This window comes from Pagrus pagrus, assembly GCF_965226575.1.
Source record: "Pagrus pagrus genome assembly, chromosome: 6".
Lineage (NCBI taxonomy): Eukaryota > Metazoa > Chordata > Actinopteri > Spariformes > Sparidae > Pagrus > Pagrus pagrus.
In genome coordinates this window covers 15,757,443-15,770,918 of record NC_140190.1, presented here as the reverse complement: position 1 = coordinate 15,770,918, position 13,476 = coordinate 15,757,443, and the positions used below count along the sequence as shown (strand labels likewise).

The 13,476-nt window shown below is 42.7% G+C and overlaps 1 protein-coding gene across 2 annotated transcripts in view; it reads right to left on the bottom strand.

Moving 5' to 3' along the window:
• Positions 1-13,476, bottom strand: part of cep350 (centrosomal protein 350) — a 33,464-nt gene that overhangs the window by 12,168 nt on the left and 7,820 nt on the right. The window contains exons 9-26 of one of the 2 annotated variants that reach the window (XM_084354074.1): positions 12,906-13,022; positions 10,851-11,593; positions 10,474-10,592; positions 8,671-9,701; positions 8,178-8,319; positions 7,750-7,922; positions 7,439-7,604; positions 4,642-4,817; positions 4,287-4,450; positions 3,800-3,910; positions 3,487-3,627; positions 3,161-3,300; positions 2,810-2,917; positions 2,501-2,718; positions 2,071-2,285; positions 1,485-1,763; positions 1,241-1,390; positions 881-1,041 (exon numbers count right to left, since the gene is read on the bottom strand). In XM_084354074.1, coding sequence (XP_084210200.1) covers positions 881-1,041; positions 1,241-1,390; positions 1,485-1,763; positions 2,071-2,285; positions 2,501-2,718; positions 2,810-2,917; positions 3,161-3,300; positions 3,487-3,627; positions 3,800-3,910; positions 4,287-4,450; positions 4,642-4,817; positions 7,439-7,604; positions 7,750-7,922; positions 8,178-8,319; positions 8,671-9,701; positions 10,474-10,592; positions 10,851-11,593; positions 12,906-13,022 — 4,354 coding nt within the window. The remainder of the gene's footprint in view (positions 1-880; positions 1,042-1,240; positions 1,391-1,484; positions 1,764-2,070; positions 2,286-2,500; positions 2,719-2,809; positions 2,918-3,160; positions 3,301-3,486; positions 3,628-3,799; positions 3,911-4,286; positions 4,451-4,641; positions 4,818-7,438; positions 7,605-7,749; positions 7,923-8,177; positions 8,320-8,670; positions 9,702-10,473; positions 10,593-10,850; positions 11,594-12,905; positions 13,023-13,476) is intronic. The other variant, XM_084354075.1, reaches the window with a different exon arrangement.

Below are 13,476 nucleotides of genomic sequence, written 5' to 3'. Positions count from 1 at the left end.
GAGCCACCCGGTCATGAGAGGCCCTACGATCACCTGACCAAAGCTGCACGCCAAGTCTAAAACCTTGGAGGACCTACAGGAACTCCAAGCACATGTAGTTACTTGTTGAAACAAGACCAAGTGGTTGCAATATAATTGCTGGAATCTACAACCTACGTTTGTCTTATACCTCTGAAATTGAAAGTTACAGTTTTAAGATTAGTGTTGCGGTCATTTAAAAATATTATTAGTACAGATCCTCCTACAAAGTACTATCATAGGTTCTACAAATCTAACATTAGGGGGGTTTTGTAGCAGAGGGTGTGGGTTTTTGTCTAGTTTAGATTAAGAACAACATGGAGCATGCTTATCTTCACATCCACACATTCACACATTCACAGCAAAAGAAAGATGGCAAGCACTGCTTAGTTTTGGTTAGCTTAGTTTCTAGATACGGAAAAGGCCTTATGTACAGAAAAATAACTTCTGACTTATATGACTTGTCAAGTTGGAATGACGGAAAAATAACAACAACAAAACCCAGCACAGTGTGCAAACTAGTGAAGAGCTTCTTGGCTGCAGAAACCATATCTAAACTGCTTTACCAATTTTAATACAATCCCCACTAAGTGTAAACTGTGCAGTGTTAAACGACTCCCAAACAAAACAAACAGCTGACAAAAAGTAAAAGAAAAAAGAATCATCATTTCTTCTGTATTGAGAATATATCTTTAAAAGCACAAAAAGCAAACCTTAAAAGAAAAGGCACCTGGACACACCTACTGTAAGCACTGTTTAAAACACTGATGGGGGAGCACGATCTCTTATAATTCACTCATTAAACAGTCAGTATGCAGAGAGAACCTGATTAATATATAAAAAATGAAATCAAAGTCTTTACTTCTCATCCATGTGGGAGCGCATCTTCTTGAGCTTCTGCATGATGCTGCTCGTCTCACTTCCAGAGATTGACAGTGAGGGAGAAGGGCTGCGGACATCCTCAGCATGTCTCATGTTGGGGGAGGCTGCCTCAGACAAAGGGGTTTCTGACACAGGAGTCTCCTGGATGGATGGATAAATGAACACACAAAGAGGCCAAGTATTAGCAAAAGCAAAAAAAAAAAATTAAATTAAAATGAGGGCAGCATGTTTTACTGTTATGTCTTCTTTCTTGATTCCATTAAGATTCTATATACTGAAATGAAAAGCCCTTAAATCTGTTTCTCCTGTGAAGTTGATAAGTGACCGTTGCACTACTTACAGGTGGTTCTTCACCCCCAGCACACTTGAGACGCTCTTTCAGTCTGAGTGTAGAGTTTCTCATGCGCTCAATCTCCTCCTGCTGCTTCAGCAACAGCTGCCTCTCCTTCCTGGCTGCTTTGTTGGCCTCCTGAAGTCGCTTGATCTCAGCCTGGAAATGAGTATAGTGGGGGAGAATTTTATGGTTAAGATCGCAGTGTACTGCAAAGCTCAACTATCACTTAATGTCACTATGTCACATGTACCTGCTCCTGCTGTAGTTTCATCAGAAGGCCCCTCTGCTTCTTCCTGATGGGTGGCATTTTGTCATCCTCTCCCTTGTCCCTCAGCCTCTTTTTCTGGTGCTCAAGCCAGGCCAGCTCAGTTTTGGTCTTCTCTTTGAGAGCTTTCTGGCGAAGACGAAGCAGAGAGCTCTGGTGCTGAAGTCTCACCTCCTCGTCCTTCATGTACTGGCGCACCATGTCCATGGTGAACTGTGAAAAGCTGTCCTGCCCACCAGAAAAGGCCATGTTTGCATCCTGAGACTACAGGAGGACAAAGGTGAAAAGGTTGAGGTTAGATTGGGGTGACAGTAACAATAAACATTAAGAGATGAGTTAATAAGGACAGGAGATTTACAGGGGTCAAAGAAAACAGGAGAAGTAAAGTGAGGTATTGAGAAGTAAATATGTATCAGAGAGTACAAACAACTCAGAGAGAGCACAGACCTCCTGCTCAATCAAATAATCACTTTTTAGTACTGTCAGTGGTTACACCCGCCTTCCATCGTCAGCCACAGACTCATAAGGATATGCGTTGGCAAATTTTTGCATGACCACACAGCCCTCTCACCTTTAAGATACTGTGTGCTGCTGAAACCGATGTCATGGTGTGATTGGCTCCATCATCCTCTGATTCCTCATGGTGATGGGACTTCTTCTCCTTCGTTCCACGGCGGTGCGCTTCAGACGGCAGCAGCGAGCGGAAGGAGCGCTCTTCTATATCATCCTCTGTCATGGACTCATCAAACTTGAGAGAGTACTCTGTTGCCACTGATGTACTGTCTGCTAAAGGGATGAAAAAGAAATACACTCAATGTACACTTTAAGTCTAACTGTGTCTACTTTCTTGGCAATTTTTAGGTGCCATATATATGGCACTGTACATACACACAGTTTTGAACCTAGTACAGACAAAATTAAGGCAATAGTGTGGTGGTGACATTTGCATGCATAACAGCACGTTAAGCATTAAACAAAGAGCTGTGCATGCCATTGGATACCTTTATCATCCACTATAGAGGTGATGTTGTCACTGCAGAGGGAGTCATTTGCTGCTGTAAGATGTTCCTCCTCTATGGAGCTAGTGCCTGCTTCCCTCTCCAGCCCCATTTCGGTTCCCCCTTTCCTCCATTTCCCGTCTACAGCATCTTTTTTCGTCCGATCTCTGTGGTCCAAGGATACCTGCGATGGGCTGTTGTGGCTACTTGAGTCTGCTCCACTGAGGAGAGGGGAAAAGGACATGTATAATGTCTATTAGATTTCCCTTCTCCAAATCTAATGTACTGTACACTACTACTGCTAAATGGTACCTGAGTTTGGGTCTTCTGAAGGATAGAGAGTCAGAGTGACTGAGGCTATTCAGTGAAGACAGGGGTTCATCTGGCCTATTCCCTTTGCTTGACACATCACTCTGGAAGCTGTAAGAGAACATGCAGGAGATTTAACAAACATTTAGTACTGATACTACATGTATCGGGAAGTGGTAAATGCTTATAATGCTCAGAATGATAACAGAAGGCCTCTTTTATCATCTACAACTAGTAATGTGATTTAAAAACTTCTGAATGAAAAAAATAAATACATTGAAATAACAACACAAGTGGGTTATAGAGATGTTAAAATCAATTAACGATGAAAGTATGCAGGTGTATTAAGTTTACCTGTCAGAGTCAATTTTGTCCCGTCGCTGCTTTGAATAGGAACTCTGCTCTTCTTCTCGCTCGTCCAACATGGAGGACGCAGTTGCAACAGCGGGGACGACTAAAGCCCCTGCTATCTGCGATCGTGCCGATTCTGTCATCTGACAGACAAGAACACAACATTCATTTCAAATGTCTGATTTAGTGAGTCTGAGACTGGATATTAAGCTTTCCTCCTCTGTATTTATTGTAACGTCTTTACTGAAACTCAACAGTCAATCAGCTTTTGTTACGAAATGAAGACACAGGCTGTTTTCCAGGCACAGAGGAAAGCAGTGATTACTAACCTCCTTGATGTGTCGGGCAGCGTCGGCTGTGTACCGTGCTGCCTCAGTCTGTTGACTCATCATCTTCATAGTTGCCTCCTGGAGGCCCTCCAAAGTCTCTTTTTGAGTTCCTGCCAAGCTCTCCTGCAGTTCTATATGAGCCTGGACAGAATCGAGCATTGACATCAGAAAGACAGAAAAATAAAAGCACCAATACTTACAATTTGAAAGGCAGGGAAGTAAACACTAAATCTATCATCTCCAAATACACATTTACTGTATATTGTTAGTGAGAGTAAACTAATCGATGAACTGTTTATGTGTGTAGTTGTACCCTGGCCACTCTCTGCCTGTTTTCCTCCAGCTGTAGCTGTGTCTCCAGGGCTTCTCTTTCAGCCTTGATCTTCAGTTCATAGAGGTCACGCTCATGGCGCTGCTGCTTGGCCTGCAGGGTCAAAGTTCAGAGATCAGGTCAATACAGTGTATCAATACAGACGTTAGTGAGGTAGTAAGTCACTGCAATTTATGGAAGTCAAAAAAGCTCTTAAAGTATTTATCATGTAGATGTTATGCAGCATCAATAATAATTTAAATTCCAGATAAATGCAATTATTGGGGAATACTTAACCATGTAGAATTCACATGTGTATGGAACAAGTGCAGATGTTGTAACTTATACCATACTTATGAGTTTTTGTGCTGTCGTAACAATCAAACATGAAGCTACCTACATTTTAAACACAGATAAATACACAGCCGAGCCTCTTTGTTGCTCAGAGTAACAAAGATATGTAGATAAAGACTACAAACTTCTTCGTCACCTTAAGCATCTGTGCCAATGACACGCTCTCCTGCTGAGCCATGGATACACCCATCAGCCTCTCCACGTCCCCCAGCTGCCGAACTGACTCCTCAATAGACTCCAGGTACTGGAGCTCTGCTGCCATACGCTGCTGCAAGGCAGCAGGTGAATATTGTAGTTCACCTGGGAGAAAGGAAGGGTGGAGAGGGTGAGAGAGAGATTAATAAATGAGTGTGGCACTGAGAACAATGTGATTCACAATTAAGTCTAAGGAGCCCAAAACCAAACAGCTGAATGTGTATACTATTCCAAACTTATGTGAAGTCCTGCTTCACATAACATCTGTTTGATATATTAATATGAGTTGCATTTACCTGTGGTCTTGGTCTCTGCTCTACTACTGTGTGCTGTGGTGCCTGTGTTTGGGTTATTCACCCTAAGGGAGCCACTTCGCACAGGCTCACTAGGAGAGTCTGCTGCTAGAGGAGAACCAGGGTTTGACCAGCCTGAAGGAGAAGTCTGTTTGGGCCTGGCTGCTGAAGACTTATTACTGTCCAAGGAAAAAAGTTAGAAAAAGAAAGAAAAAAAACTCAGGTAAATAGTTGATAACCATCTCCTCTAAAATGAATGCAGTGTTTGCCCTACATACAAATAGCAGTGGCGGTGCGCCCCTGTTAAAATCTGACCACCACTCCTAAGGAGCAGTAGAGGAGGGAGAGAGGACGGTGTAGAGGGCTGTGTTTTATCTCTGACGTTATATCATTTTGAGCTATGGACGCTTTATATCTCGCTCAATTAACACACCTGCGAGAAATAGCGAGTAAAACAAAGGAACGGAGAGGAGAGGACTCTGTCTCATAACTTTAGAGACTAAAGTTTCATTTCTTTCTTGCTACTGACGCTTCATATCCAGACCAATTAACACACACAAGTAATGCATTCAGTAAATAAACGATGAACTTAACGTGTACCTGATTATGTCAGCTCAACAACATCGGGTAAATGTCAACACTTGAAGCAAGCAATGCGGAGCACGGAGTCAGGATCATTCTCACAGAATAATATTGCATCACGCGAGCATCGCACAATAACGTTAAAGCAAGTGCAGTCATTTGTCAGGAAAATGCAAGTAAACACTAATCTGTGAAAAAAACATTTGGTCGATCCATGTTGATATAAAGACAGTATGTAATCCACATGATCCGACTGTTTTATTCATCCTGGCTGTCAACCAAAGACAGTCTACAGATTCTCTCCGAGACATTAACGATTATTTAACAGGATTGGTAAAGATCACCATGAATTTAAGTTATTTTATCAATGAAATGGAATATGATTCGCCTCCCCATTATATCACTGTAAACACAACTACCAGTGTTTGCAGTACTAATGTAGCTTTTCTTGTCTGGCAGGATGTTGGAAGGTTTGAGTTACACCACTACATTTTGACTAGCTCATCACACCTCATATGTACTTTATGTACTTAGAAACCTCCTGGATGGTGTGCTTTGCAAATGTACAAAAATAAAATTGAGCATGTGACACCTCCGCTGCTACAACTTCATCCTCGGGGAAACACTGTAATGTGTTTATGGCATTCATGTTGATGGGCTTTGGTGCACAGGTATTACTATTCAAGAGGTTTTAAAACAATATATTGAGACATTTAGTACAACACATTCTAGTAAAACCAATTCTAAAATAGGTTTTTAAATCATATACAGAAAAAGTGGGATATTACAAGCTTTGCAGAGTGGGTTGACTATTTTGAAAAGAGAAGCAGGTTGATTAAATGTAAAAGAAATAAGGGGCCCTGGTCCTGCAAACCCTGGAACTGACTGAGGCAGCCTGCTGAGAGAGGCCTGCACTATGAATGGATATATTGTGCTGCTCACAGATGATCAGAGGCCAAGGGTGATGTCTAAAGAGATCAGGATACACTCTACTTTCCCATTTCGGATAGTAGACAGTGGCACCCTTTTTCTCCACAATCAGATCTAATTAATATATCTAGAGTACAACAACATTGTCATGATCTCGATGCTTAAACAGTTAGCTGTCATATGAACAGAAACAGATTTGAATGCAGCCGGCCACAGCCTACAAAAGTAATTAAGACCTACATGTGCTGTCTGTAGAGATCGTTTGAATCACAGTACGGAAGTCACCACTAAAGTGAAATAACCTGCCTTGTTAACAGTGCTAAGACGGACACACTCTGTCTGAATGTTTTGCCTATCTTGTGTAGGACACACAGGCTCCAGAGTTGCAGGAACCTGCTACCTGGGCTTTAGAGTACCACTAGAGGTCTCAAATGTCACTACTGGGCTCTGAGATTAAAAAGAAAAAGAACTCTCTCCTCTCCTTTGGCTGCAGGCCCAAGCTGTGGTGAAGCTGGCTGACCCCACCAACCACCCTGCAGGCCCCTAAAACAAAACAACCAGTGTTTTCCGCACTGGGTCGAACTGCAGCCTCCTCCTTTTTCTGGGCACTACACAGCTGCTTAAACCCTCAGGCCTTCAAAAGAACAGCAAGCCACAAGACTGTTTGGACTGGCAGCCTCAACTAGGGCTCTCTCAGCATAGTTTAGTAATTAGACATGCCCAGATAAATTAACCCTTGGGTAATTAGAGTATATACCAATTGGAGGTTTTTGAGTGGTAGGAACAGTTGAGATGACGCAGCACTGAATAGATCCCATTCATCCCTGACGGCACATAGATATCAAAATTCCATTTCAGCTTAGTATGGATATACATTGTGAGGGAAACAGTGTGGCTTCACAGGCTAATTCAATACTACTTTATTTTTTTAACCGCATAAGCACCAGGAAATAAAGACATACAATCATGTTGTGACTGTAAATGAGACATCTATAACCTATGACCTAACATATCCAGGACAGCATAGAAAATATCTGCGTGTAACCCAATAGCCCTACCTTCCCCCACAAAACAGTGCTGCACTGAGATTACTGAAAACCAGGAAGAAAGGAAATACCACAGACAACTGGATGTATGGGAACTTTAAACTGGTGGGAACACAATTCACCATGCATCCACCTCTCTGATACCACTGGACGGTCTCTTTGATTTGCCATCTCAGAGAAGCTCTTAACTGAAAAACACTCAATGGAACCTATCAGATGGAAAGTTTTTTTTAGATCATTACCTTTGGTGAGAGGTTTCCCCTAAAGTGTCATTAGAGTGGACACTCTTGGCCTGGCTGTTGTCTGAGCCCCTTTTCCTGGAGTCAGAGGATAAAGCCTCTGAGGGAGGTGAGCAGGAGGTTCTCTTCTCTTCGACCAGAGTGGCATCGCTCTGGTCTGATGCTGTACCTGCAGAGGAACGGAGGAGTTCTATCGTGTAGCAGATGGATTTGTAACTGTAATTTGTAATATACAGATCATTTCCTTGAATCCTTTTAAATGAAAAATGTAATATAATAAATAATAGAAATTATGCAAAAATGTTAATTCTCACCTCTCTTTCTAGTGGCGTGCTTGCTGGAGAAGGGCGAGGAGCCAGATGGCGAACCGGAGGAAAGATGTGGTGACTGAACAGACGAGTGAAAGGACGAGTGGTTTGAACTGATGCCGCCTATACTTTTCTCATAAGGAGACCTTCGCATCAGCTCCTCAAAATGATTGTTCACGCTAACAGAGAAAGGAGAAAGACGTAACATCAAATCACTTTTAAATAAAATTCAGAATCAGCAACACAACACAATAAAAAAGAAAACATTATGTCTATGAAACATGGGATCAACAGCAGGGTTAATATGTCTGAAAGAACTAAAGATTACAGAGGGGGACTGCTGTCTGAGAGGAGTGCATGAGCTTCCTATTTGTATGACATGGGTGCCATCCAGTGGACACTTTGAAAACTGACGTCCACTTTATTTCTCTTACCTGCGGGAATTGGAGCCTCCCTTTGACTGTCCACTGGCTCCACTGCTATGTGATGACACAAAGTCGTCCTCATAGACAGCTGCGTCTACTGGGCCATTTCCAGAGTGCATAGAATGGGCAGAGGGAGAGTTCCTCTCACTCACTAAAGGAAAAGGTGAAGATAAAACAGACAGGAGAAATATTTATTATCTTACTTAGACTGACTGTCAGTATGTTGTATGTGTTGGCAGTAAGACAACTACAGGTTTAACATGACAAACATTCTGTGTAGCTCTTATAGTTACATTTTTATAAGAAGTAACAGAAATATTTTTTGCTGTGTTGGCTACTAACACTAAAACTAACATTTAATGGAAAATGAACCTGTGACTGATCATAAATCCACTGACACTGATAAATCTGTCAAACAATTGCTGTCTGACCCACATATAACATGAAAAAAAAACATGATATTTTTTCCTTATTGTGTGGGAAAGTACTCATGTGAACTAACCTCTAACATGGCCTTGAAGGTTCTTAGTGAAGATGTTGATAACGCTGTGAGGGCTTCCTTTGTTCAGCTCCTCCCAGGCTGCTTTGCTGCCATCATGCTGCGCAAAGGGTGAGCTGAGGGCCGGGCACCTTGCTGCCTCCCTCTGGAACTCTGACAGCCGCTGGTAATCTCTTCTTTGACCAGCACAGTAGTCCACTGCCTCCAAGCGGTCTGCTGCTCTGGGTACATGATTGCTGGTCCGGCAAGGAGGGCTTACCTCATCTTCAGAAAAACTCCCTTCACTCAGAAGAGGACCCTCACTGATGGAACCCGTGCTTGAGTCATGAAGTTCTGTCCGATTCTTGTCCTCCATCAATCCGTATCCTCTCATTTGTGCGGTTTGATCCAATCTTTCTACCTTTTCCAAGTCATTGACTAGCTTCCCTCTTTCACGTATGTAACTGTTGAGAATGGAGCTTGTTACATCAGTTTGGGGATTGGTGAAATTGGTGTGTGTACCTTTCGTTTCTTTCTGTCCCCTGAAAGTGTGCAGATTGCCTTCTCCTGGAAGAGCTGTGCCATTGTAAGGACTATGACCTGTGCTCGTCAAAATCCTCTGGATCCTCAACGCCACATCATTATTTTCTGTGGCAGCCATTTCTGCCCAGCCTCCATCATCAAGATTAGCTTGAGACGGCCTCTGAGCCAAAATAGTATCCATGTCCACTGAAGTTGTTGTACCGTAGTTGATCCCCTCCCCGGCAAGTTTTCTCGCCTCACTCTCTATGCGGTTGGAGAGGGATGCGGCTGTGGCCTTAAGGGCCTCAATGCGAGACATCTTGGTCTGCGACCTGCTGGATGGTGCTGTGGCTGGCCGTTGGGTGTGCTGGACATCACCAGCTGCCACTGCAGTCTCCATCCTGAGAAGGTGAGAGAGGAGGTGGTCGCCATAAGGGGCTAGCGCACTGCTGCTGGGACCAGTCATAGGTCGAACAGCTGGGCTCAGACGGTCAGGCTGAAGAAAAGGAGCAACTCTAACATCCAAATCATTCCTGCAAAAGGGAGAATCAACAGAGAAGTATAAGGAGCTAGAAAAACAGAGCAGCTTGCTTTTAAGCAATGATCAAACCAACCATATGTAAGTGTTTTCATCATACATGCTATTGAAAAAAACAAACAAGAGATCTTTCATTGTGAATACCCAGAATGTGTAGTGATGAGATATTCACAGCCATTCTGGGTATTAAGAGTACAGTAGAAACATTTCTTTGACATTTTCTGTCTATACCTCTCAGCAAAAACACCTGCTATGTATTACAGCATGTTTTTTACAGCTATAAATTTTGGATCAATGTATTCACCAGCCTGAAACCGAACTGTGAATAGTACACAACATAATGAATAAATTAGAATAACTATAATCACTCAGTACACACAGAGAAAGATTATTATAATTATCGGTTTCAAAAGTAAAATCATTAAAGACCCTCATCTTTATTTCCAGCCAAACTAAGATGTTCTTTCATGTAGCTAAAAGAGGATCAGTGACTGTAAAAGTATTTTTTTTAATCTTCACTAAAATGCAGAGCACCAAGGCTTCTGGGGCACTTACAAGGGGTGTTCATAAAAACCAACCATCTGGGAACAAACAGTTCACTGTTTGGTACAGTCAGGTGATTCCCTAGAATTTATCGCTTAAACATTAAATCAAGGAGATTCCAGATTATGTGTACTGTGCTGAGAGTTGTTAGTTGTTTATCTGTGTCAGTAAATCTCAGTGTAGGAGGATTGTTATTCTGGGAGTTTCTGTGTCCATGTGTGTACCTGGATAATGGAGGAGGTAGCTGATCATTCAAAGACCTATCACTGCTCGAGGGGCTCTGTGGTGCCTCTAGTCTTTTGTTTTCCTTGTCCGATTCTCCTGATGGCTGGTACATGGGCCTCTGTGGCAGAAGACATGAAAAACACATTGTTTTGAGAAAAATCATAATCACTCTTTATACAACAAAAAAAACACAAAGGCTGGAACCAGCAAATGTTTGGCATTTTTGCTTGAAAAATGACTGAAATGACTAACTGATTATCAAAATAATTGCTGATTAGTTTTCTTTCTGTCAATGAATCATTGCACCACTCCAGTCTTCACAATATAGGTTTCACATGTAAATAAGGGGACGATGTATCATACGTATGTTCAATACCATGTAACTAGAAGGAGCAGCAGGTTGTGTCTGTGTGGCCTCCACGCTCAGCTCAGCCTCCTCCAGCAGCAGTTTGTTGTAGGTCTCCTGTAGTCTCCGCTGTACAGGGGACACAGGTGCCTCGCTGGGAAGGGCTGTTGTTTTAGCCACTTCTCTTTGCTTCCTGTAGAGCTCCTTCAATCTCTGGTTTCTCCTCTCTGCATCCTCCCTCAGTGCCCTCTTCTCTTCTGCTTGACGCCTTTTTCTCTCCTCTTGTTGCCTGGAAATGTACTGGCGAACAGTATCAGCGTCGTAGTGTCGCCTTTTGTGCCCCGCGTCAGCTGAATTGGCAGTCTCTGGTCTGCGTGTAGTGGGGCTAGCGCTGCGGCAGCCTCTTGAGGAGCTAGCCGTTGCCACAGTAGTTCCCCAAGCAGAGACTGGAGTCCTTGTTCGTGACCCTGATCCACCTCTCCCTCTCCTACTGCTGCTCCCACCACGGGACCTTTGACGGGCCCTCTCCTCCCTCTCAGCTGCTTTGCACTCCAGCTGAAGGTCATCAAGTATCCCCTGGATGTCTGCTGACAACAGGTCTGCGCTTACACCCACATGGGCCTTGTCCCGATCTGCAGATGAAGGGGTAGATGTGCTTGTGGAGTGCATTTTGGATTGCCCTTGAGATCCACTACGAGACCTTTCTGTGCTGTTAGGACGAGACCGTGGTTTTGAATCTGAGCGAGGGTCCAAACTGGAACGATAATGGGAAGCTGAAGGACATTCACAGAAAGGAAAAATATTACAGTTAGCAACGGTTAATACATTATTCATAGAAACACACATACACACACTAACATAGGGCATGATACTACATAGCTGAAATTCTAGACTAAGACTTTTAAGTTGAAGCTAGATTGATGAAACATTGAAAATTGTCTTTCACGGTTCATACTTAATCTAGGTATGAGTCTGTGACTGGTCTTTAAATTCTTAATTAGTCGAAGGCGATAAAATCCTACACACCGTTTTTCTGTTTATCTAATAAACAGGTTTATCACAGCTTGAAAAACACTGGCTGCTCCGACAAGTGACTGCAGCAGATTAAAAGAAAAAAACTCTCAGGCTTAAGTGCAAGATCCAGACAGAATACTAAATGAGGTTTGGAGGGCAGGCTTACCATGGCAACTCTAATCTGGGCCAAATTGAAAATTCCCATCTAGATTTTACAGAATCTAATCCAGACAGTGTTTTTTCAAAACATGGCTGCAGTGAGTCGCGCTGCATTTTCACTACCCTACTCTGCCTTTCCCCAGTGTAAATGTACTGGAGGCAACCGCTGGAAATCAGGCCATGTTTAATTGTGCACCCACCCAGAACAGCCAGTCAATCTCTATTTCTTACGGTCAGTGGTACTGAGTGCAGCTAGCAAAGACAGAGGTGGATGTAAATCGTGTGTGAGTATGTCTACATCTCTGTTGGTACGGCAGCAGCCAAAGACTCTTTATTTATTGATATTCTTTGGTGGGTTTTGCAGTCAGTCTTGCTGTCTAACTGTGAATCCCACTGCTATCAGAACTGTCTATCTAACATCTTTCATTCACATGGATAAACTCTGTCACAAGTAACGGCAGCCAGTGCAGAAATGTATATTTAATTTTAGTGGTAAAGGTTGAGTGGCAACGTGAGAAAACAGATAAAAGTACAATCAGGACAAAAGATGTGTGAAAGAAGGGGGAGGAGGCGCAAAACCTAATTTACACGTTGGTGATTAAGTATTGTCATACATGCCACTTGATGTAAATAATGCAGAGAAAACATTTGGCGTCTAGGTGACACATTTTGAGGAGCTCTATTAAGTCTAGTAGGCTGCTTATCATCCTTTCTGTCTTTCTACCTCCTGACACACTGGTTAATGACTGTGTGTCAGGTGGTGCACGGAGACTATTGGAGAAATTGTTAGTACAGCATTATAGGTAGCTATAATGGCTCTTGGTATCATGAAAATTGCTAACATAATAATAACATAAGAAAGAGCTGCAGTGGCATGTATTGAAGAGTTCAGAGTAGGTCTCTCATTCCCACCTGTTCGGCTCAGTCCATCGGCTGGCTGGGGCCTGTCCTCCCTGGGAAGCTTGGGAACTGGACCCAGGACCATCTTTACCAGTTTCTGGCCCTCTCGCCATGACGCAGGACTTATCACTGCAGAAAAACAGAAAATTAACACCTGCCAGTTGAGAGCATTGCCATTCAATATAGTTCATATTGTATCATGAAACGTAGCCAAATGTGTTAGCACGTATGCTGACATGCAACCACCAGAGAAGACTTACTTGAACATAAATACACACACTTTTAACAATTTTAACTGGTCTTTTTACTCAAAGCTAGTAATATACAAAAAAGTAAAGTAGAGCCTAATTGTTTGTACTTTTATTAATTTACTTAAGATGCAATGCAACAAAAGAACTTGCCTTAATTCCCCACACTGTATATAATATATAAGACAATATACATATGGCAGAGTATTGCCAAACTCTGTTGCTCAATTTGCTGCAACAAGCCCAATACAATGAGTGTGAGTATTTGTGGTGTTCAGAAAATGGGGAACTAACATTTCAAAAACAGCACTGCCTCTTTATTTGGAATTCTCTCT